Source organism: Pipistrellus kuhlii, unplaced genomic scaffold (genome assembly GCF_014108245.1).
Source record: "Pipistrellus kuhlii isolate mPipKuh1 unplaced genomic scaffold, mPipKuh1.p scaffold_m20_p_6, whole genome shotgun sequence".
NCBI classification, from domain to species: Eukaryota; Metazoa; Chordata; class Mammalia; order Chiroptera; family Vespertilionidae; genus Pipistrellus; species Pipistrellus kuhlii.
In genome coordinates, this window is record NW_023425562.1 from 26,945,069 (window position 1) to 26,970,631 (window position 25,563).

A 25,563-nucleotide genomic window follows, 5' to 3' on the forward strand; every position below is an offset into this window, starting at 1 on the left:
TTATTGGTGTGCTGTGTTCATTACGTGTGGCATGTATCACAAGGAAGGCCACGGGCCTGGATGTCCCCGTGTCTGCGGCAGCGGGGCTGGCTGCCCGGTGGCCAGGCCTCTCGCATTGGCTGCTGCTCCCTCAGGCCCTGGCTCACCGCCCTCTCATCCAGTTACACACTCAGATATGGAGATCGCACTTCCGAATTACTTTCCTGAAGTACGCTGCCCTTCTCCTACTGCCTGCCATCACCTGCTGCATTGCTGGAGCAGCGCCCTCCATCCTTTGGTCTGGCTCCCCCGAGGTGCTGTCCACCGTGCAGAGTGGCCTCTCTGGAAAGCAGGTCTTCCTGCGGGCACTCTCTGTGGCTCGTTGGGCTCACCAGGAGGACGGTGGGCCCGTGTCTGGTGTGAGGTCCTCCTCAAGCCGCCCCTGGCAACACCTGGCCCCGCAGCAGCCCGGCCCTGGCCCCTGGCCGGGCCCGAGAACTCGCTGGTGTTCTCCCTCCACACCCTTGTCTTCCAACACGATGTTCTTCGTGCCTGCAGTGGCCGCCCTGGATGCCCCCTGCCCGTTTGTCCTTGAGGACTCCACTCAGTCCCGTGTCTCAGGAAGCTGTCTGGGTGGCCCCCACCCGCCCCCTCTTGGTCGGTGGTTCCCTACGTGAAGGCACGGACCTATTTCATCCCCTGGCCTGTAAGGGTGCCAGGTGAGCTACCTGCTGAGAGCCCTTTCCCACGCCCGTTTTCTCTCAGTCCTCGAGAGCGTAAACATTCTCATTCTGCCAGCAATAAGTTAGTGCATGCTGTTTCTCATTAATGGTTTTCAGCTACTCACTAACTATGCATGCACTTCACAGACCTCCTGCCCTGGGTCTCTCCGTCCAAATACCATTCTGTTAATGTTTACTCTATAAAATATGTCCTTCAGTCAGGAAAGCCTGAATTTCACGTGGGTGAAGAGGGCCCCTGGGTTTGGCATGGGAGGTGGCTGGGTGCCCAGCAAGGCTAGTTCAGAGGAGGACTGGGGTGCTGAGTACACCTCCTACGTGGCCTGTGGAGCTGGGAGCTGGGACAGCGGACGCGGTTCTGAGACTGGCTTAGCTACAGTGGACATGACGTTGCCCCTGGGCTGAATTCTTCCCTTATCTCCCCGGGAGAAAGATGTAAGCCAGGCGGGTCTTAGGTCCTGGCCCCATGAAACCGAGAGACAAGAAGGAGCCTGAACTCAAAACTTACTTTTCTCTCTCCAAACCTCAGCTCCCCGGGACCTGAGCTCCCCGACCCAGACCCCACTCACAGGGCTGGGGGTGGGTGGGGCCTGGAATCCAGTAGCGGTGTTTCCATCCTCGGACGCCTCTCCCCGCAGCCCCAGAGACAGAACGTTCTACCACGGCGCCTCATGGGGGCTGCGATTAAGCATCCACACAGGCCCGCTCACTCCCATGGGAGGGTGACACCAGCCTTTTCTTCTGGCCTTGAGTGAGACGCAAGTGGGATTTCACTCCCTCCCTCCTGCACCCAGGGCTGCTGATGGGAGGGCTGAGGTACAAAGGCCTCCGGGAAAAAAAAAGTGCTCCTTCTCATTTTTCTTGAACAACTTTTAAAATATATATATATATATTTCAGAGAGGAAGGGAGAGAGAGAAAGAGGTAGAAACATCAATGATGAGAGAGAATCATTAATCAACTACCTCCTGCACGCCCCACAATGGGGACTGAGCCTGCAATCCCGGCATGTGCCCTTGACCGGAATTGAACCTGGCATCCTTCAGTCTGTGGGCTGACGCTCTACCCACTGAGCCACACTGGCTAGGGCGCAAACAACTTTTACTAGCAAAACAGGCATAAGACACATGCCCCTTTCCTTACACTCGTGCATCAGGAAAATGGCAGTTGGCCTTGCACAGGGTCGGGGACCAGTGAGCCTCGGGCACTTGGGCCCCAAAAGGAGCAGCTGCTACGCTGCGCCTGCCAGTTGCAGTCCCACGGGGACTCTGTCTCGGCTGAGGTTTTAAATGTTGGCGAACGTTTTACAACTGTCAGTGCAGGCTGGCCCCCATCCTTTGGAGCTATGTGGAAGTGGGAGGCCTGGACTTGGGGCACGGAGCACAGTGTGGGGACACGGTGAGACAGGGAACCGAAGGCAGGGAAATGGTGAAATCATCACCCCTCAACTGCCTTCCTTAGGTGGGCAGATGCTTCTGAAGCAATGGGCAACCCACGACCTCCGCCTACTGACATCTGAGAAGCTCCTAGAGGAAAAGCCAGGAGCCTGACTTGGGGACCCTCCCATGGCAGAGCTCAGGGGTGGACAAGCCCGCTCTCTCCCTGTCCCGGGTCTGGCCTTCACATCATCCCAGGCCAGTGGCTCTCACATTGGGGTCTCCACCCTGAACTTCTCCCCTGAATTCTGGGTCCAAATTCAACATCACTCTGAATAACCCACGGCCAATGCAAATGGAGCATGCTGGGAACGCAACACCGGACTCCCACCTCCAACCCTGTTCCTCCTGCAGTTTCGCCCTCTCAGGAAGCAGCAAATCCATTCAACCAGTTTTGCAGGCCTCAACCCCGCAGGCATCCCTGCCTCCTCTCTCACACCCTAATTCGAATCCAACAGCAAACATGAACCTCAGCATGCGGAAGGCACCTGCTTTTTCCACCTTCTTCACTACATCCCAGTCACACCCGCCCTCATTTCTCCCCTATTATTTTAACAGCTTCCTCTCAGATATCCGATTCTGGTCCCTCCAGGTCCTGGGGCCCCATGCAGCGCAGGGCTCTGACCAAAACCTCTCATCACACTCAGAGTAAAGGCTAAAGTTCTTTCCAGAGTTACCCTTTAAATATTTGTTGAGCAAATAAATCTCTAACCGCCATTTAATCTCACCATGTTAAAAACAGAGACTATACCGGGGGCCAATAAACACACAGAAGTTACTTAAGTTCATTAGTCAGGTGGGACATGCAGATTAACACCACCATCAGCCCTGGCCAGAGTGGCTCAGTTGGTTGAGCTTCCTCCTGTGCACGGAATGGTCACCAGTTTGATGCCCTGTCAGGGCACATGCCCAGGTTGCAGGCTCCATCCATGTAGATGGTGTGCAGGAGGCAGCCGATGGATGATTCTCTCTCATCATTGATGTTTCTATCTCTCTCTCCTTCTCCCTTCCTCTCTAAAATCAGTAAGAATATATTTTTAAAGAGTGGAGCCCTAACTGGTTTGGCTCAGTGGATAGAGCATCGGCCTGCAGGCTGAAAGGTCCCAGGTTTGATTCCGGTCAAGGACATGTACCTTGGTTGTGGGCACATCCCCAGTAGGAGGTGCGCACGAGGCAGCTGATCGATGTTTCTAACTCTCTATCCCTCTCCCTTCCTCTCTGTAAAAAGTCAGTAAAACATATTAAAAAAAAAAAAAAGAGTTGAAAGAGTAAATTATCATATATTCACATAACAAAATACTATATAGCAATGGTTATCAAAGTGTGTGTTTTTTTAATCTCACCTGAGGATATGTTTTTATTTGAGAGAGAGAGAAAGGGAGCGGGGGGCAGAGAGAGAAGGAAGAAAGAAACATCGATGTGAGGAGAAACATGGATCAGTTGCCTCCCATATGCACCCCAACCAGGGAGAGTAGTCTGATCTGGCTAGACAAAGGGCTGGTTTCTTGATCAGCAGTATCAGTACCAGCTGGGAATTCAGTGGAAATGCTAATTTACTCCAGATTTTAGGAATCAGAAACCAGGGGTGGGACTCAGCTTGCCCAGAAAAGCCTTCCAGGCGCTTCACACACAAAGGAAAGTGAGGACTACTCTGCAGCCACAACCTGATGACTCTGACACAGATAATTAAAAATACTTTTGGTACACAGAAAACTAAGCAAAACAAAACAAAACAGACCAACAATAACAAAAAACCCACTTTATTTTTAACTTTAAGAAAAATGCAGGCTGTGCCGTGGTCGGGTTGCTCAATTGGTTGGATCATTGTCCCATGCACCAAAAGGTCTTGGGTTCAGTTCAGTCAGGGCACTATCCAGGTTTCAGGTCTCTCTCTTACATCAATATTTCTCTCTCTCTCTCAAAATAAATAAATCCAATAAAAACATATCCTCAGGTGACGATTGAAAAAAAAGAAAATACAGATTGTATAAGAAATAAAAGAATATGTAATATAGCTATACTGCCTGACTCAACCTTGCATTACAATTGCATGGTCATCAGAATGTGATATGGAGCCCTAGCTGGTTTGGCTTAGTGGACAGAGCGTCAGCCTGTGGACTGATGGGTCCCAGGTTCTATTCCGGTCAAGGGCACGTACCTCAGTTGCAGGCTCCTGGCCCTGGTGAGGGTCATGGGCCCTGATCAGGGGCATGTGGGAGGCAACCAATCAATGTGTCACCCTCACATTGATGTTTCTCTCTGTCTCTCCCTCCCACTCTCTCTAAAAGTCAATGGAAAAAATATCCTCGGGTGAGGATTTAAAAAAAAAAAGAAGAATGTGATATGCATATCAACAGATCCACACACTATCTAGCATCGAAATGCGTGGTAGAATCCTATTATTTACAAAATGGGAGTAACTGAGAAAACGGAACACAATGATCTCTGGGGAAAAGTATGAAGGATGACATGGGCCAGGGCATTGCTGTTTTCATGACAGTCCTTTAGTAGTATTTCACTTATAAAACTCCCTGTGTGAATAACTGATAACAATTAAAATCACCAGTCAAAACAATGCTTTGTTGTCAAAAGCAAGCCAGACTGAGAGATGATATAGGGTCAGAGCCCACAGTGTGCGCTCTCTGCTCTGGGAGCGGCACATTCCGAGCCCACGGCGGGCAGAGGAGACTGGGGACGGAGGGCCAGCAGGATGGGGGAGAGACACAGGACAGAGAAGGAAGTCCCCCCGGAAGGTCCAGGAAGGAAGGGGCACAGTAACCCAGCCCTGGAGGGACAGTATGGTTTCCAAAAAACATAGGCAAGAAGCGCGAGAAAATGCAATGTGTTTAGAAAAGGCAGACTAGTCTGATCCGGCCGAACACAGGCCTGGTCCACCCAGGGGCTGTTGGGACAGCAGGCCTCACTTCTCAAGCCTGGCGCTGGGGAGGTAACCAGCATGGGTGCACAAGGCCACTAGAGAGGCATGGTCGGAAGTTCTGAGGGTAGAGGGCTGGGTTTTCGCTTTCTGCCTTTTCCTGGGATGTTCTCACCGGTAATCAGAGATGAATTCACTGGGAAGCTAATGGCAGGGAGGCTTTGCGAGGGACCATAGGGAAGTACCTCTAGCAGCGCCACACAGAAGTACCGCTTTTAAGTTTGCAACACTCGGCTCCTCTAACTGCAGATCTAACTGCTCCTTCTACTATGACGTCCCTCCATCCTGTTCCCTACCCGGTGGCCCTGGAGGGGGCATTAGCTTCTCTGGCTACACGGAGGTTGAGAAGAGATGGATTTACTTTGGGTTTGATGGGCTATATCTGTAGTCACATCTGTGTGTACGTTATTGTTAGTCATCCTGTGTAGGAATGGCTTCCAGAAATGCTTCCACTGCCTACCACACCAGCTGACCGGGCATGGTGTCACGAAGGGCAGGACCAGAGGAGTGTGAGAGCATGGACAGGGGCAGCTGGCACCCGGGACCACGGAAAGAAACAAGGCTTCAGCGCTGCGCAGCCAGGTGCTGGTCTGTGGGAGATCCTCTCACATCTTACTGCTAATACGTAAAAGGAAAGTGACAGTGTTCTCAAATTGGATGGCAATCTTAAAATGTATATGACCTTACCAGGAACAAGTTTGAAGCCTAAGTAGATTTCAATCATCCATGCTCTAAGAAAGCCTAAATTTATCTTTCTATTCTCTCCAGAGAAAATAACCAAATCACTGACATTTGAAGATGCAAAGTGAAAAGCCAAAAAAAGTGAAAAAAAGTATTACAGAAGATTGAGTAGTTGAAGATTTATTTTTATGTATTTTGTTATATTGCTAGCATCTTAAAATTTACACTGTTGATTTTTATTTTAAGTAATTTTTATATCTAATTTGTATATTTTTTGTTAAGAGGGCCCCTAATTTGCCAAAACCGGTTTGGCTCAGTGGTAGAGCGTCGGTCTGTGGACTGAAAGGTCCCGGGTTCGATTCTGGTCAAGGGCATATACCTTGGTTGCGGGCACATCCCCGGTGGGGCGTGTGCAAGAGGCAGCTGGTCGATGTTACTCTCTCATCGACGTTTCTAGCTCTCTATCTCTCTCCCTTCCTCTCTGTAAAAAATTAACAAAATATATTAAAAAAAAAAAAAAGAGGGCCCCTAATTTGTTTAAGCTCGATATGCCCAACAAAACCTGCATCTACCCTTGCAGGACAATTTAAAAAGCATAGTTTTTGCCATGGCCGGTTCAACTCAGTGGATAGAGCGTCAAACTTAAAGGTCCCAGGTTCGATTCTGGTCAAGGGCAAAGCCCGGGTTGTGGACTTGATCCCCAGTGGGGGGCTTGCGGGAGGCAGACAATCAATGATTCTCTCTCCTCGTTGATGTTTTTATCTCTCCCTCTTCCTTCCTCTCTGAAATCAATAAAAATATATTTTTAAAAAAGCATAGTTTTCTATGATACTTATGTTCACCTGTCACAAAAAATATGACAGACATCCATCTCCATGAATACTGCTATCTGTATGTGTGGCGGTGGTGGGAGGGGCTCCTGAGTGCACAGGGTGGGGGGCTGGGCCTGCAGGGAAGGGGTGAGTTTCAGAGGGACCGCAGGCTGGGGTGGTGGAGAGTCGAGGAGGAAGGGGAGAGAATGGGGGGGCCTTTGTGCAGAGGGGGCACTTTGGGCCAGGGAGGCCACACAGGCTGCTTTTGTGGACACTCTCGGAAACGGGGAGCAAAGGGTCCGGTGCTGCCCTGACCCGCACCAATGTCTGAGAGACCAAGGGCAGTGACATTCATCTCTCGGGAGGCCCCCTCCCTCTTGTTCTACCTTCCAGCAGACAGAACCCAGGCTCGGGAATTCAGAACATATAATTGTCTCAGGAGCAGCCGAGGGTAGCGAACTCAATATAATAGCAGAACACTGGGTACCGGTGACGGGGTGGGCATTCTGGGCCACAAGGCCACAGAAAATGTGCCGCACGCTGCATTAGGACTCCAAAAGGATCACCGCTAACTACCTTTTCATTCCTCTCTGGCCGATTTTCCCAATCCGCGCCCCATTACTAAGAACACTATCAGGCGATTTGTCGCTCTTTGCACAGGTTGCGACGACCTTGTGTGGCTTGCTTGTCCCAGCCACAGCCCATTCGGTGAGGCCGTCCTCCTCACGGCCGGGCGGGCAGGAAGCGTCAGCATAATGCTCCAGAGGGAGCCCGGAGTCCTGGGCTCCCTGACCAGACTCCTAATGGCAGACTCTGTAGTTCACCCTTCCCCCTCCTAATTTTTTATTTATTTATTTATTTATTTTTTGCCAGTTGCAAACACATAGATATCTTCTAAATAAGTTAAAATTTGTAAGGCTTTTAACATTGTGCCTGCCATATTGCAAGTTCTATATAACCATTTGCTAAATTGTTTTAAACCCCTCAGTATCTTTAAGGATCTAAGTTTGAAAAAAAAACAACACAGAAACCCATAACAGCTCACCAGGATTTACCTGAGTCCTAAGCTGGCTTTTCCTCAAAGCCTCAAGGAAGGAAAGTTTCATGGTGGAATGTAAAAGTTACTAAATATCCTGGTGACAGTCACTCTGAAAAGGAAGGGAGGAGGCTTGGAGGGAGGAGGAGGGGCAGGAGAGCAATCCCCTCCCCCTCCCAATACATGGATGTGCTTTCCAGGAAGAATGCTCCCAGGAGCTTCACCATGCTAGCTCAGAAGGTTTGGGATCTCCTTTGGTGCAGGAGGGGAAGGTGACGGAGCCAGAGGACAGCCCACAGCACTCCTTTAAGCCACGATTCCTTCCCCACCGAGCCTGGGTCTTTAAAACCACAGGGGGGAGGGCCCTCCGAGACTACATGGGAAGATTAACTTTTAAAGGGGATCAGAGGATTCATAGCAAGGGAAAGCACTACCCACTGTACACATGACGACCCAGGGCTGAAAACAGCCCGATTCGAACCCCGTGGGAAGACTCACAGAGCGTTTTAACACGGTGGGGACAACTTTTTCAGACTGGCAGATCTGAGGAAGACAATGCTGTCTGGACACCAACTCCTTCTCCTCTCCCAGCTCCTCCTCTCCCGTCCGTCTTCACCTCCAGGTCACCAGAACACAAGCACCCACCTTAACACGCCAAATAGCAGCAAGCCATCTTCCCACTCAGTCTCACCCCTGCCTGCCTGCCAGCCCTCCGAGAACCAACACCCGCTGGTTCACCCGGCAATGGGAACCGAGCCCCTAGCCAGGCACTGAGGACGCCGAGGGAAATGTGGGGAACAGAACACACACAGATGAAAGTGAGGAAAGAGAGGGGCTGCACTTTCAGACTCTAGTCTCAGGTGTGGTTTTCGTCCAGCGGGCCGGTTATGAATGTTTCTCCAATCGCTGAGCGGAGCCGCTCCGAGGCGGTGGGCCAGAGTACGTTTGCATTGAGGATGCTTGAGGAAAGACAAACAGCCAGCCGGCCTCCCAGGTCTCCACGTCGCTGGGGCTTAAGCCTGGGGGAAACCACACCCATGTCCTGGCCTCCGGATCAATGCAAAGGTCTTGAAACACCAACAGCGGTGACATTCAGGCCTGGGAGGAACATTTAAAGCCCTGGACTGATTTGCCTGGTCCGTATATTGTTGTAACTTGCTGTCTCCCACGCAAAGGTCAAGTCACCTACAGTTAGCCATCAACTGCCAAGGGAGAGGGGCCCCGTGCGGCGGGCTTTCAGGGGTGCCTGCCACCACCACGGGAAAAGGAGGTGCTCACCTCCCGGCTCCGGGGTGGAGAAGGTAAAGGGAAGGTCTATGCAGGAAACGAGCACAAAGACTTCTTTCACTTGTCAGCCGTCACCAGACGCCCACCGCACACGGCCCAGCGGCGCGGGACCTCCCCCAGCCCAGCCCCGCGGCCGCACGTGGTTCTGGGCCCGGCTCCCGCAGCCCCGGAAGAGCCCCCTGGTCTGACTCCACTTCTGATCGGACTTTCCTAAGTGCCGGGTGGGTGTGATGCGGGACGTGCCGCCCGGCGCGCGGGCTGCGCTCACGGGGACTTCCCCAGGGCGCGGGAGGGGCCCGGCGCTCACCTGTCCCGCCCGCAGCGCCAGCTGCACGGCCAGTTCGAAGCACTCTTCCCAGGGGCCCTCGGCGGACGCCGCCTGGTCCTCGAGGTTTGGCTTCATCGCGTCCTCGTGGGGCCCCGCCACCTCCAGCCCTCCACGCCGGTCCCCCGCCGGCTCCCGCAGCTCCAGAACCGGGCTCCGCACTCCCCCTCCTCACTCCCGCCACTCGCGCCTCGGCCTTCGCGAGCCCCACTCCGGTGCCGCGGGAAGGGCGAGGAGCGGACCGGGCGGGGGGGGGGAAGCCGCGCCGCGCGTCCCAAGCCCCGCCCCCCGCCTGCCCCGCCCCTCAGGCTCTCAGCCTGGCTTCGCGCTCAGCCCTCCCCAGCCCCGCCCACTTCCGTAGAGCCCCGCCCTGCCCAGGGCTGAGTGCCGCTTCACATTTCACCAGAGCTCCGTCCCTCCTCTTATAGCCCCGCCTCTCATTACCTAACCACGCCTCCATCCACTGAGCCCCTCCCACCTATACCTAGCCACGCCTTCTTCGTCAAGCCCCGCCCTGCCCAGGGCTAAGTGCCGCTTCACATTTCACCATAGCCCCGCCCATCTTTCCATAGCCCCGCCCCTCTCCGCCGAGCCCCGCCCCTCCCGCCGCTCATCCTGCTTTCCGCTTCCCCCTGGCCCCGCCTCTCTCCGCCAAGCCCCGCCCCCTCCTCGCTGATGGATCCGGGATTGGCACTCTGGTCATCACCGAAAGGGCAGGAGAAGGGGGGTGATGGGGACGGAGGGCCTGGGGTAGAAGCCTTTGAGCCTGACAGCGGCCGGGTCAGGGCAGGCTGCCATCTGGGTGGGCATGCGCGGCTGAGGCTACGACTCAGCCCTGCACGGAGGTGCCATACGTCCCCACGGGGGGCACCCCGGACCCTCTCGCCCAGCCCCGCGGGCCGCGCACGCGTGGCCGAGGGGCGGTCACATCCTACAGGAACTTTCTTCTGCTACTAGAGGGTCGCTCTGAGCTCTGTTCTCCGCCTGCTCCGTCGGCCGCGGCGCTAGTCCTCCTCGCTTGCGGCCGCAGACAGCACAAAGCTCCTGTGTTCCCGAATGTTTGGATGCAAACGAGAAGCTTTCACCCCGGCTCAAAACCAAACACCGCGATGACAGTGTCTGGATGTTATAACTGTCTGAGCTCAAAACTCCGATGGAGAGCCCTAACTGTGCGACTGGCCCCGCCCGGTAATGAGGAATGACCTTTTCCACCTTGGATCCTGGAACGCTGCTGAATCCCGGTGCCACCCAAACATAAACAAACAAAAAGCATTTCCCAAGGGAGGGACTCCGCGGTGTCCAGGAGTTTGATTTCATAAGCTGCTGTGCCCACGACTGCTTTCTAAAAGATGCTGACCCACATAAAATCATCCTGCAGTGCCGCGTCTGAGAGCCTAGAGAACAATGGGAGTTTGTACAGGAAACTGGATGGGGTAACTTTTACCCAATTAGCCTAATGATGGGATTAAACGTTTTTAGCTTTTGTCCATGAGCAAATAAAGTTTCACAATAGTTATTGTAGAGAAACTGTAGGTGTATGGTATGAGACAAAAAGAACAAGGAGGAATTAGGAATCCAGAGCTGGGTAGGGCTTTAGTCTCTACCTTCGCCTGGCCCAGAATTCTAGTCCCACAGCTCCAGAACTGTCTCAGCTCCAACTACAGGCCAGTTTGGGGCAGCTAGGGGCATGCTAGTCTACCATCATTTTTGTTCACCTTTTTCATTTCTTATTAGTTTCAAGATAGGAAGCTGGACTTCTGAAAACACTTAATAAAGACTGCTCTGAACGCTGCATTTAAAAATTAAATACACTCAGTTGTTGATTTTCACGGCAGTTTTTCATTAGAGATTACCAGGCAAAATTAGAAGTCATGAGATTTCTCTTTGGCCTCTTTTCAGGTCCACTTTCTGGTCAGCTCTGCCCTCATCCCTACTTCCCATCTGGATCAATCTGAAAGCTCAGTTGTATCTTTAGATAAAAACTCTTTTTAAAAAAATGTATTTTATTGATTTTGTACAGAGAGGAAGGGAGAGAGATAGAGAGTTAGAAACATCGATGAGAGAGAGTCATCGATCAGCTGCCTCTTGCACACCCCCTACTGGGGATATGCCCTTGACTGAAATCGAACCCAGAACCCTTCAGTTCCCAAGCCGACGCTCTATCCATTGAGCCAAACCGGTTTCGGCTAGATAAAAACTCTTGTTCCAGATCTCAGCCTAACTAAAAATCTAGAGAGGAAGCCTTCATACCTTCTCTGTCTAACTCCCAAATATCTTTTTTTAAAAAATGTATTTTAGCCCTAGCTGGTTTGGCTCAGTGGAGAGAGCATCAGCCTGCAGGCTGGGAGGTTCCGGGTTTGATTCCAGCCAAGGGCACATAGGGGCGTGCAGGAGGCTGCCGATCAATGATTCTCTCTCATCATTGATGTTTCTACCTCCCCCTTCCTCTCTAAAATCAATAAAATCTATTTTAAAAAATAAAAATATATTTTATTGATTTTTTTTTTTTACAGATTAGAAGGGAGAGGAATAGAGAGTTAGAAACATCGATGAGAGAGGCTGCCTCTTGCACACCCCCTACTGGGGATGATGTGCCCGCAACCAAGGTACATGCTCTTGACCGGAATCTAACCTGAGACCTTTCAGCCCGCAGGCCGACGCTCTATCCACCCAGTCAAACCAGTCAGGGTTAACTCCCAAATATCTTAAGACAGAATCTTGTGGTTTTTATCAGTATGAAGTTTGGAGCCATCCAGATTTCCTTAAGTTAAAACATTGGCTTCATTTTTTCCTGTGTGTATTCAAGCCAGTTACAAACATCCTCTTTGCCTCAGTTTCCTCAACTGTAAAAAAATTTTGGGTAAGTGTTTACATGGGTTAATACACATGTGCTTTGTACTTGTGTGTTTACTAATGTTACTAAAAACTTGCTCACCACCAGTGTTGCCTGCAGTGATCAGCATACAGCCTGCCACATCACAGGGGCTTAATAAATGTCTGTGAATCATTGAATATTGAGATCTGCTTTTTCTAACGGATTGTCCAGGTTTCTCATGCTCCAGTGATGATTCTCCATGGCAACATAAACTATTCTTCACCCCCCATCTGTGCATTGCCTCTTTAATGCAGGAAACCACGTTAACCTTGGGAAGCCCCCAGAGCACTGTGCTCTAACTGTGCCCGCACACCCCTCCTCCGAGGGGGGAGCCTTGGTGGGCACGCAGGCCCCTTGTCTCCTGTGTCTTGCCCTTTACGTCCTTTTTAATTTGGGAGCTCCTCTCTTCAGGTCCTTCCTGGAACAAAGCAAAGTCTAAATAAAGTTTTTCCTTTTTTCTGCCTACTTCTCTGGCTTCCCAGTTGCTTTGAAATCAGTGTCCAGGGCCAAGATGTGCTGATTTGGACATTTGCTGACCTTTTTTTTCTTTTTTCCTTTTTCTTATCCATCTCATCTAAATCCCTAGAAGTGGGCCCAGGACCATTCTTAACCTCACAGGTGGAAAGTTGGCATCATGGGCTGACTTGTGTCACCCCCAAAATTCATATGTTGAGCCAAAACCCCCAAGATACCTCATTATGTGACCATTATCTGGAGATAGGCTTTTAAAAGAGACAATAGGCTGATGAATCTCTGAGGGAAGGCGGTGGGGAGAGAGATTAGCCAAAGAACTTATATACATAATACATCACCCATGGACACAGACAGTATTTCGGTGAAGGCCTGGGGAGAGGCAAGAGTGGGGTGAAGAGGGTTAATGGGGGAAGGGGGGTTTATCTGTAACACTTTCAACAATAAAGATAAAATTTTAAAAAGGGATAATGGCCGAAACCGGTTTGGCTCAATGGATAGAGCGTCTGCTTGGGGACTGAAGGGCCCCGGGTTCAATTCCGGTCAAGGGCATGTACCTTAGTTGCGGGCACATCTCCAGTAGGGGGTGTGCAAGAGGCAGCTGATCGATGACTCTCTCTCGTTGATGTTTCTAACTAGCTATCTCTCTCCCTTCCTCTCTGTACAAAATCAATAAAAAAAATATATTAAAAAGGGATAATGGATGAACCCAGTTCTATATGAATGGTGGTGTCCTTATAAGAAGACAGAACTGGACGCAGTCACAGAAAGAGGGAGGGATCATCTGCAAGACAAGGTGAGAGGCCTCAGGAGAAGCCAAACCGGAGGACACCTTGGTCTTGGACTTCCAGCCTCCAGAATGGTGAGAAAATACTTAAGCCCCCAGTGGGTAGTACCTGGTCCTGGCAGCTCTAACAAACGGATGTAGTTGGGAAATTCTTACTCCAGCAGCGCCCCAAGAAACCCACTTCCCCCGGCAACAGGTGAGGGACGAGGAGGTCTCCCCACCGATAGCACCCCCAGGACGGGACCCGGGCCTCCTAAAATATGTAATGCTTTCAGTATTTCCAGTTCTGAGCATCTGAAATTCTTCCTGATGATGTTTATTCAGTGAATGACACAGAGCAGACGATAGTTCGTCATCTATAGATTCAGGGGCATACAACATGCAACTCCCTTGACTGGTATTTCCCCATAACTGAATCCTCTTTCTAGCTTCCCCTCCAGCCTGAGAGCAGAAAAACAATTTCTTTCCAAGGCAGCTCAGACATATCGATGATTTCTCAGACATTTCAAGGTTAAAATGCAATCAATTCAGGTTTGAGTTGTCTCCCTGCCCCCCGGGTGGGTCCATACAGAAGGGACTGGGCCTTAGAAGCGGCCATTGCCCCTTGGACCCTGCCCTGCTCTGCACTGGCAGATGCTGCGATGAGACCTGCCGGGCCAGGCTCCTTCCGTCACCCGAGTCGCCGGGCCATCCTGGCTGGGACGCTCACAGAGCAGCAGGCCAGCTTCTTCCTCAGCCTCAAGGTCACTTCAGTGCGGGGATGAGCCTTTCGGCAGCCCAGTGGCTCTGGGAGGCTCCCCACGGGGCACTCCCCGCCTGGTCCTCTCACCTTGGGCATTTTCTGCTTGGCTGCCGCTCCTTCCCCAGTAGGACTAAATCCACTTAATCAACAAGCCCTCAAAGAATCACAATACGACTCACGTTTAATAGTGAGCGTTAAAATTGGCTATTTTGAATGAACTGAAAACGGAATCATCAAATATTCATTTTTTAGGACCAAAGTCAGCTTTGAATAATTTTTCCTCTGCACAAAAAACGTCCTTGAGGACGCTAAACAATTCGCTGACTCATCCAGCTTTCCCTTCCAAGCACATTTCTCTTGGGATGATGGCGGTGGCGGGGGGTGGGCATCACTAAGACCTGAGACAGAACACCAAGTATATAGAGATGTCTCTTTTATTTCCATAGAGCCAGCTCTATCAGGGTTGTTCACAAAGTTATATTCTACAAAGCCAACCCCACTCCATGTTTGTATCATCAGCACTGTTCCTCGTGTCCTCTGCATTCCAGAACTTAATCTGCCTTTGGCTTGGCTGTCTGCAATGCTTTCTAACATTCCTAACCCAGTACACCGTTCACATCAGTTGTCAGTTTTATTAACTCTGTGTTCTGTAGCACTGGATCCCGAATACTTTTGTAATGAAAGGTGGGGACCTCTGGAGACAGTGCAAGAGGAGAAAGGGGCACCACCCATGGCTCCCTCAATCTCAGGAGAAAGAAACAAGGAGCTGCATTTTGGCTCAGTATTGTTACAGTTAAGCCGGAGTATGACCATCCAGAGAGAGAATGAGACAATAATGTTAAGCCGGAGTATGACCATCCAGAGAGAGAATGAGACAATAATAACGGAAGTCTTCCTTCAGTTCAGAGCAAAGACAGAGTCGCCCCTCGGGAGGGTGGAGCCCTGTCAGGGGAGGCTTGGTGAGGAGGGGAGAGTAGGTGCCACAAAGAGAAGAGGCAGGAGAGTGGAGGAAACATCCCAGGGCCATGTGGACAGACAGGCAGGAGTAGATTCCACAAGTGGAGCTCAGCCACTCCAGCTGCCGGGCGGCTGCTCCGGTCCTTCATTTCAGCGTTCTCAGGCAGGGGGCTGTGTCCCTCCGGGGCGGGTGGCAATGTCTGGGGACCTTTTCGGGAAGTGCTCCTACCATCTATGGGAAGGCGGCCCAGGATACTGCTGCTAACCGTCCCACCATGCACAGGAGGTCCCCCTCCAAACAAAGGGGTATTCAGCTGCAATGTTAGTAATGCTGACGTGGGGAAATCATGCTTTGCTTTACCTCTAGTCTGAGGACAAAACTCTGTGCAGTTTTTCAGACCTGACCGTGGACAATGGCAGCTTTACCGGCAGGCTTCCCGGGGGTGGGGTTTGCTCTCCCCGGAGGAGACTTGCTCCAGAGCCAGTGCACTCAGCTTTCTGTAGTCCAGGCCTCAGACACCACACACACCCCTCCCTCACCCCAGCTATGCTCTGAGGTGTAACTGCAGGCCTGGCCTCGGCTCCTGCATTCCCAAGCCTCCTTCTGTGGGGGAGGCATCGCCAATGAGACATGCTGGGGTATGGAAAGGAGAACTTTGGGATCTACGGAAAAGGGCTAGATCAGTATGTCTTTTTTAAAATGTATTTTTATTGATTTCGGAGAGGAAGAGAGAGAGAGAGAGAGAGAGAGAGAGAGAGAGAGAGAGAGAGAGAGAGAGAGAGAGAAATGCCAATGATGAAAGAGAATCATTGATCAGCTGCCTCCTGCAGGCCCCCTACTGGGGACCGAGCCCGCAACTCAGGCCTGTGCCCTTGAGTGGAATCGAACACGGGACCTTTCAGTTCACAGGCTGACGCTCTGTCCACTGAGCCAAATTGGCTAGGGCTCTGCTTTCTTGATTGTAAGAAATGTCCAAACCTGTAGTGAATTTGTATGAGTTTATTTGGGCCAAACTGTTGATAGTTGCCAGGAAGCAAAAATCTCCAGGAATTGAAAAAATGCTCCTGAGCACGGCAGTTTTGCAGCTTATTTTATAAATTAGACTCAAAGGAGAAGACGTGATGAGCACTATAGGAAGCCCACTACATGAAGTGGGTGGGAGGAAGCAAACCAGGGAAAACTCGGGACCTGGATAAAAAAGTAAAATGTGCCCTGGCTGGTTTTGCTCAGTGGATAGAGCCTTGGCCTGCAGGCTGAAGGGTCCCAGGTTCGATTCTGGTCAAGGGCATGTACTTTGGTTGCGGGCACATCCCCAATGGGAGATGTGCAGGAGGCAGCTGATCAATGTTTCTCTCTACCCCTCTCCCTTCCTCTCTGTGAAAAATTAATAAAATATATATTTTTGAAAAGTAAAATGTTAGGACAGTTAATAATTAGCACATGCCTGAGATGGCATGTGGGGAACCAGAGAACCATGAGGGTTTGTGTGGTCTCCAGCTCCGGCGCAGGGGTTTGTGCCCTGAAGGGTCCGGATAAAAGGGGACTCCTCTGACTTTTCAAAGGCATGTTTATCTCAGATGCAAAAAGACCACGGACAGGCTCACTTAAGGCAAAGACTGGCCTTTGTGAAGGAAGCTGCAGGCTTGGGATGTGACTACGCGCCACGACCAGCTTTTACTGAGGAATTTTAATGTTCAGACCATCCTGTGTGCTTACTTCCGGGCTCTGAGCGTGCAGGCCTCCCTTGAGCTCGTCAGGCTTAGCATGTGGCCCCCTTTCTCCCCCACAAGAATGTGAGTAATTTTGCGTGGCACGAAAGCCAGAAGGTCAGAAAGGGGGTGCACGGAATGCCTTCCTCCCACCCCGTTTTCCAGTCACCCAGGTCTCCTTCCTGAGGAAAGGGCATTGCTAGCTGTTTCTTAACCAATGGCTTTACACCAAACGGACTCTCTGACATCTGTCAGGTCTTGGCTTGATGGTGGTGATGGAGTGTGTGTGTGTGTGTGTGTGTGTGTGTGGCTGGAGGGGGTGGGGGGGAGGTGAGGGGAAGAGGAAGGGGGGATGGAGGGAGGAAACGGCTGCAAGGATCTTCCTGAGAACCAGAGCTAGTCCCTGGGGTGGGCTGTCTGGGACAGCTGCAGAGGAGAAGGGCCCAGGGCCACCACCGTCCAAGCCAGCAGCTGACCCCACCCCCCCCACTCCACCCCCACCCCCATGGGTAACAGATTGGGGGGAGGCTTCTGGGCCCTTGGCCACAAGGAGTAAGCCTCTAGGCAGTTTGGCCCAGAGGAGGGCTGCAGGCCGTGGTCAGTGCTGGGAAAGGGGACAGCGAGGGGCCCAGAGGGAGGAGGGGCAGCCTTTCCCTGGGAGAGCCTGCTGGGCAGGCAGCACGGCCAGGTCAGGGAGGAAGAGAGCTGGGGCTGGTGGAGCGTAGAGGGCCGCCTGGGAAGGCACATGGGCATTTCCCTTAATGATCGTCAGCCGAACTCAGGGTGTAGGCAGAGCCACGCCTTGGGAACATGTTTCCCCAAGATGGCGGACATGTTGTCAGCTTGGCCTTCATATCAGCCCAGGTGTCGGCAGGAGTGGGACTAGATATGTAAATCCAGGCATGCTAGGGCCCACATAAGAATGCAAATAAGTTGGTGTTACCTCCTGGTATTGGGGTATAAAATAAATGCGCTGGGAGGGGCCCTTGTCATTGTCTTCCTGCCTCTCCAGCAGACAGGATGGCGGCCCACCCAGCTCCCAGCTTAAAATCCATCTCTGTGTCTCCTCTCTTTACTTCTAATATTTCTCAATCCCTGGCCGCCTCCACTTAGAACCGGTTCGTTCATCTCTCTTTCCGTGTGGGATGAGGAAAAGGGACATCCCCACCATGTCTGGCCCCCGCTGCATCAGGTCCCCACAGTGGAGGCTGCCTCTCCAGGGCGGTCCTTGCCCAAGGAAGTCTAGGGGCATCGTGTCACCAAGATCTGGGGTGGTACCCGCACCTCCTCACCCTCAGCCTGGGGTGTATGGGGACGGTCCTCTCCCTGCCACAAAATAGCAAGGGGAAGACAAGAGCAGGGCTATGGCCCACGCTTGGTACTTTTATTTGGGGTTCTTCAGGAGGGGAGATTTAAAAATAGCCTTGCTGACACCTAGCCCCTGTTGCTCAGTGGTTAGAGCATCCCTGGTTCCCACTCCCCCCCAAGGGTCTCAGGTTCCATTCTGGTCCAGAGCACGCCCTGGGTTGCAGGTTTGATCCCTGCCCTGATTGGGGAGCCTGCAGGAGGTAACCAATCGATGTGAGAATAACAGGGATGTTTCTCTTTTCCCCTCCCTTCTTCCCTTTTACTGTCTCTGAAAATCAATGGAAAAAAATATCCCCTCGGGGGTGCAGATTAATAAAAATAGCCCAGCGGACGAGTGGAGAGTCACATACAGTGCTGCTTCTTGTAAAAGGCCATGAAGGCCTGCTTGCATGTGATCCCGGCGACGGAGTGCAGTGGATGCACAGGGGCCACGGATCCCTTTGTTGACCTGTCCAGGCGCGGTCTGAAGTGGGGCAAAGGTTGCCATGCAAACCAGGACCCGAGCCTGCCTGGCTTGGTGTTTGTTCCTGAGTCTGAGTTCAGCGGAGGCATTTCATTTGAAAGATAAAGGAGAAAACAGATTATTTGGTGGGTGAGAAAACAGAATTAAAATATATATATATATATATATATATATATATATATAATTATTATTATTATTATTATTATTGATTTTTCACAGAGAGGAAGGGAGAGAGATAGAGAGCTAGAAACATCGATGAGAGAGAAGCATCGATCAGCTGCCTCCTGCAAACCCCCCACTGGGGATGTGCCCGCAACCAAGGTATATGCCCTTGACCGGAATCGAACCCGGGACCCTTCAGTCTGCAGACTGACGCTCTATCCACTGAGCCAAACCAGTTTTGGCAGAAAACAGAATTTTTAACAAAAGGATTATTTTTTTGCCTTGGAGAGGGTACACTTTTACTTGAGTCATCTTTTGGCCTTCCCTAGGTTAATAAAGAAATTCAACCAAATGATCTGTTTCACATGTTCATCTGTTATCTGGTGTCTAAAGAGGAGCTATTTCAATGCATGCGTTTTACAGTTTATTTTGAAGCCGGGTCATCAGGTAACAGATAGCTATGGACTCCTGAATCACCCTTAGCTATGTCATTTTTGGGGTGCAAAATAATAAAATTGGGCTGAAATCGGTTTGTCTCAGTGGATAGAGTGTCAGCCTGCGGACTGAAGGGTCCCGGGTTCAATTCTGGTCAAGGGCATGTACCTTGGTTGCGGGCACATCCCCAGTGGGGGGTTTGCAGGAGGCAGCTGATCGATGCTTCTCTCTGATCAATGTTTTTAGCTCTCTATTCCTCTCTCTTCCTCTCTGTAAAAAAAAAAAAAAAAAAAAAAAAAAAAAAAAAAAAAAAAAAAAAAATCAATAAAATATATTTAAAAAAATAAAATAAAATTGGGTGTTTGGCCCTCAGGTTTATCATCTACTTGGAAGCACAAAACGAGCACACACGCCCGGAAAAGACTCTAACTAGCTCCGTGTTCACGGTGAAACCAGATGACAACGTGCCTGGGACTTCAGAGAAAGAGATCAATGGGGGAAGAGGAATCCGGGAAACGGTCCAAGAAGAGGCCAGTTTTCAGGTTAAGATAAGATTTCGGTGAGTGCTGGCTGCCTTACGCTGAATCAGAGCTCCAGGAATCTTGGCTGCCATCTGGAACCCGGAGGCTGGGTGCTGACCGCAGGCTCTGTCCACGCGTCAGTGTAACCATTACCCAGCTTAACACACACAATGTCACGTTCGCCGGAAGCTCCCCTGTGCCCCTCCTCCTCGGGCAACTCCCATCCCAATAGGAACACCGTGCATCCATTAACGTGGCTTTTGAACCGTGCACATTTGCTCTTTGTGCCAGCCATCAAGCTATAGCCTCTCAGCTCACACCCACTCCTCTAGTCTCTGCCGTGGGGTGAGGGCAGGAGTGAGTCCACCAGCCCCGTTTCTGTGCCATCTGCTCCCCTAACCTTGCCTGCAGAATCTAGGGAGAATCTGCCTTTTGAAGGAACAGGAAGGGACTTGCTTCTTCCTGCTAGCTTCCTGTTGGCTCCCGTTTCTCCCTAGCAATGCTTCTTCCCCATCCCCATCTCTACCCCCACACCCCAACCCTCAACCAGGGGCAATGCCTCTGCACAGCTGCGCTGGAGTGAGTCTGTAACTTCTTAAGACTCATCCAGCCAGCCTCAGCGCACCCCAAGCTGCCAGGCCCAACAGCAGAGAGCTGGGCCAGGAATGAGGGCAGCATTCCAAGAAGAGACCTCACCCACCGCTAAGCTTCTAGATTTTGTGAATTCTAACATTATTACTTTGTTCCCGGCCCAAGGGATAGTAACTACCTCCCCAGACCTCCTTAAAAAAAATAAAAAATAAATATATAAATATAATATATATAATATATATATTTTTTTTATTTTTTAATTTATTTATTTATTATTATTATTATTATTTTTTTACTGATTTCAGAGAGGAAGGATGAAGGGGAGAGAGATAGAAACATCAATGATAAAAGAGAATCATTGATTGGCTGCCTCCTGTGATTCCCCACTGGGGATTGAGCCCGAAACCCAGGCGTGTGCCCTTGGCTAGAATTGAACTTGGGACCCTTGAGTCAGCAGGCTGACACACTATCCACTGAGCCAAGCTGGCTAAGGCCTCCCCAGACCTCTTTGTAGCCATCTAGTTAAAATCTTTATATCTAGTTAGCAATTCTTTATGTTACATCCTCTCTACAGGAATAACTGGTGTGGTTTTGCTCTATTTATTGGATCCTGACGGTGGAATTATTCAGGGTTAATTCTTTTGTGTCTGGCTTCGTTCACTCATCACTTTAGTGAGACTACTGGGGATTGAGCCTGCAACACCAGGCATGTGCCTTGTTGGGGAATCAAACTATGACCTATGACCTCCTCTTCATAGGTTGACGCTCAACCACTGAGCAACACCAGCTGGGCCTTTTTATTGTTTTTAAAAATTAATTTGCAGAAGTTCCTTGAATATTCTGGACACAAACTCTTTGTCAGAACTGTGTGCTGACATTATCTACTCAGTCATGGGTAATGTCTCTTTTATACCTTTCAATGTTTTCCAATTTACTTATATTACTTTTATATTTTAAAATATCTTTAAGCCCTAACTGGTTTGGCTCAGTGGACAGAGCGTTAGCCTGTGGACTGAAAGGTCCCAGGTTTGATTCTAGTCAAGGGCATGTATCTTGGATGTGGGCACATCCCCAGTAGGAAGTGTGCAGGAGGCAGCTGATCGATGTTTCTCTCTCATCGATGTTTCTGACTCTGTCCCTCTCCCTCCCTCTCTGTAAAAAGTCAGTAATATATATTTAAAAAATAATAAAATAAGTCTTAGTGGCAGACAGACAGTGAGAGTGGTCTGCAGAGTTCAAAAATCAAAGGGTTTGAGGGAAGGAGACAGCAGGTGCTGGCAGGCAGCTGGTCACTGGGAATCGGTCACTGACCTGGACATTCCAAACTCTTGTTTCTCTGGAAACTTAAGAAGCCTTAATTAATCAGGTTCTATTTGCTGTTCCAGATTGTGAAGATGATCCCCAAGGATAGCCTGTTATGTTCCCTCCCTTCTCAAAGAGGCTTACCTCTTCCCCTGAGATATAAAGACGTTCCATTCTATTGTTTGTTTGCTCGTAAAAAAGGAATAGCTTAGAGCAGTGGTCACCAAACGGTGGTCCCTGGACCACTGGGGGCCCGTGAGGTTGAAAGGTTAGGGTCCGCTGGCCTAGAGATCAAGAGGCGAGGAGGAGCACTATATTTACCTGTAAGTAACTGTATTTATTTGAGATCAGCAGAAACGTTATATATAAATGTTATATAAACATCAATAATCTCTAATCTAGGTCCCCTTTTCAGTGGTTCTTTCAGAATTGGTTTATTTTTGTTGTTAATTCTTAAAAAAATAATATATATATATATATATAATTGACATTTTACAGAGAGGAAGGGAGAGGGACAGAGAGTTAGAAACATCGATGAGAGAGAATCATCGATCAGCTGCCTCCTGCACACCCCCTACTGGGGATGTGCTCCCAACCCAGGTACACGCTCTTGACCGGAATCGAATCTGGGACCTTTCAGTCCGCAGGCCAACACAGCCAAACCGGTTAGGGCTGTTGTTGTTAATTCTTACCCCAGGATATTTTCCCATTGATTCTTAGAGAGAGTGGAAGGGAGGGGGAGAGACACAGAGAGAAACATGGATGTGAGACATTGATGGCTTGCCTCCCGCAAGTGCTTCGACTGGACGGGGATCCAGCCTGTAACCCAGGCATGTGTCCTTGACCAGAATCCAACTCAGGACCCTTCAGTCTATGGGCCAATACTCCACCCACTGAGCCAAACCAGCAATGGTCAGAATTGGTTTATTCTTTGTTATAGGAAAGCTTTGTCCACTATTGAGCCCTTCACCAATTATCCTACTGGATAATAAAACTTTTTTCAGGTATTCAAATTCTTGGTACTTTGTTGTCCTTTAGGACTTAACCTAAAACTGTCCTGGAAGAATTCTTAATTTTTTTAAAGCCCCAAATAATGTGAATGAAATAATATTCTTGTTGAGGTAATGTACGTTATTAAACAGTTTAACATAAGTAATAAATTAAAAAGCCTCCAGATTTTGTCTTTCCTACTTAGGGTCTTCTGGAATCCCACTGAACAATTTCTTTCCTCATCTAGGCCCTAACCCCCCCCCCCCCTTTTTTTTTTTTTCTTAAATATATTTTATTGATCTTTTTTACAGAGAGGAAGGGAGAGGAACAGAGAGCTAGAAACATCTGCACACCCCCTACTGTACATGCCCTTGACTGGAATCGAACTTGGGACCCTCCAGTCCGCAGACCAATGCTCTATCCACTGAGCCAAACCAGTTTCAGCCCTGACCCTTTTTGATACTGTACTGGTCATACTGTGAGGTCTCATTGTAGCAGAGGGCAGCTTGCGCCATCTGCTGGGGACAGTGATAGTCCCATTTCTCCGTGAAGTAATTGGCCTGAGTCTAGTTAGTTCACTACCTCATCAGCTTTACTATTTCTGAGTGACAATTACATACCTTGAGACACTCTGTCTTTTAGATTATGTTTCAGATAAAAGCAAAGTATAATTTATCCTGGAGATAAAAAATAAGTTTAACTCAAAAGATGCAGAGTTATCCCAGCCATTACCTGTTCTTACCCCCAAAAGGATGTCCTAAGACAGTAGATATAGTTGGAAAACAGCTGATTTGTTCAGAGCAATCATAGTGGTGTATGCAAGTGTTTCCATCAAACCATTTCCTTTCCTTCCTCCCACCTTCTCCTTCTTTCTTTCCTTCCTTCTTTTCTTCTTTTCTTCTTTCCTTCCGTCCTCCCTCCCTCCTTCCTTCCCTCCTTTTTTTCATTCCCGCTTTCTCTCTCCCTCCCTCCTTCCCTGTCCCTCCATCTCCTCTTCTTTCTCCTCCTCCTCCTCCTCCTCCTCCCCCCTCCCCTCTCCTTTTTCTCCCCAGCTCCCCTTAATTAAAAAAAATAAATTGAGCCTTAATCGATTTGGCTCAGTGGATAGAGCGTCAGCCTTTGGACTCAGGGTCCCAGGTTTGATTCCGGTCAAGAGCATGTACCTTGATTGAGGGCACATCCCCAGTAGGGAGTGTGCAGGAGGCAGCTGACTGATGTTTCTCTCTCACCGATGTTTCTAACTCTCTATTCCTCTCCCTTCCTCTCTGTAAAAAATCAATAAAATACATTAAAAAATGATTTGAGACTCTGCTAATGCATCCAGAACAAACACCATGAGTTAAATAGTTCTATGTATAGTCTCCTATGGGCAAACTTCCCAGGCTTCAACATCATGGCGAGACTGTGATAGGCACTGAGGAAAGACAACTGGAGAGGAACTCGGCGATCTGTGGTCTTGGGTGCTGGGCTCAGGAAGCCCTGTTAGTAGCCATGCTGTTGGGCCCTCCGCTCCCTAAAGGGACAGAAAAGGCCCATCAAGGACCTGGCCTGGTTCACAACGTGGCCCTGATGACTGGTTAACAACACCAGCCATTTATTTGACCCCTATTTACCTGCAGAAACGCTGAGCCCCTGAACTCTATAACCCCAGCTGGATTCCTGCTGCCCCCAACCCCAGCCCTTGCCCCACATCTGCACTCCTCTCTGCCCCACCCTCCCCTGAGAGCACCCTTCCTGAGTGGGGGTCTGGCTGGCCGGCCTCAGCCTGGCCTCCGTTCCCACACGTGCACTCTCGCCAGGCCCTGCCCAGGGGTGGACTCCATTTGCTCTGTGCTCCCGCTGACTGAAAGAGCTGGGAACGTTTCACAGCTGCAAGAACCCAAGTGATGAAATGGGACCCACTGGGATAATCCAGAATAATCTCCTCTCGAGGTCCTGGGCCTTCAGCACATGCACAGAGTCCCCTTTGCCATTTAAGGTGACTTGTTCACAGGCCCAGAGGTTAGGATGGGGACATCTCTGCGGACCATTATTTCACCAACATTTTGCTTCAACTTTATCAACATTTTGGGGCGCTGTCCCTCCAGAGAGCACGCTCACGCCTCTCCTCCTCCCTCCGCCCCCTGCCCCCCAAGTGAGGTACCTTTGCCTTTCTCTCTCCTAAGCTCCAAGGGCCCTCCTCTTGGAGGACCTGTTTCCTGAGCCTACACCGCCCAGCTGGCTCACTTCTACGCCATCTATAACTTTAAGTAAACTTTCTCCTATCATTTGATTTCTGATCTCTGAATTCTTTCTTTGCTGAACTCAAGAATTGAGGTCCAATTTGGCTGCCAACACCGCTGGCGACAACAGAACGTGCTGGAGACAGAACTATTGTGTTAAACAGAGGTGCTGTGCATTCCTCTTACTGTCATACTCTCTATCTAGTTCTCCACCGATGAACACGTTGGTCTGATTCTTTTAAACAGACAATGCTGGACCAACATTCTTCTTAGGGTAGGTAACCATAAGTGGCATTTCTGAGTCATAGATGTCCCCTTTTTGGTTTTAATAGATAGTGACGTATCTCCCTTCACAGTCGAGGCACCAATTTTCACGCACCCCCACGGCCTCAACAAGTTCTTTGGGTTCCCCACCCCCACCCACTGCCCGTGTCCAGGGACCACCCACTCTGCCTGTTGCCACATCTTTTAACTGGGCTTCAGGCCTCACCTGTGCACGCCCACTCTGCAGTCAGAAGAGCTAATCCTGCTGCTGGCTAATTAAAACCCCCCAGGGGCATCCCGTTGCATTATGGGTAAAATCCTTGTCCTCAGAATAAACCTGAAGGCTCTCTTGCTTTGGCCTCACCTCATTTCCAGTCCCTTCCCACATTCCAGACCCAACTGGAAGCTTATGATAAGCCTGGAGATGTTGTTCCAGTTTGGTTTGGAATGTTCTTCCTGCTCCACATTCTTTCC

General features: G+C 50.2%; 1 protein-coding gene across 1 annotated transcript in view; it reads right to left on the reverse strand.

Moving 5' to 3' along the window:
- IMPA2 (inositol monophosphatase 2) overlaps nt 1–9,484 on the reverse strand; it is a 36,723-nt gene extending 27,239 nt beyond the window's left edge. The window contains exon 1 of the mRNA XM_036418867.2: nt 9,212–9,484. Within this exon, the coding sequence (XP_036274760.1) occupies nt 9,212–9,307 (96 nt within the window). The 5' untranslated portion in view covers nt 9,308–9,484. The remainder of the gene's footprint in view (nt 1–9,211) is intronic.
- Nucleotides 9,485–25,563: the final 16,079 nt, after the last annotated feature.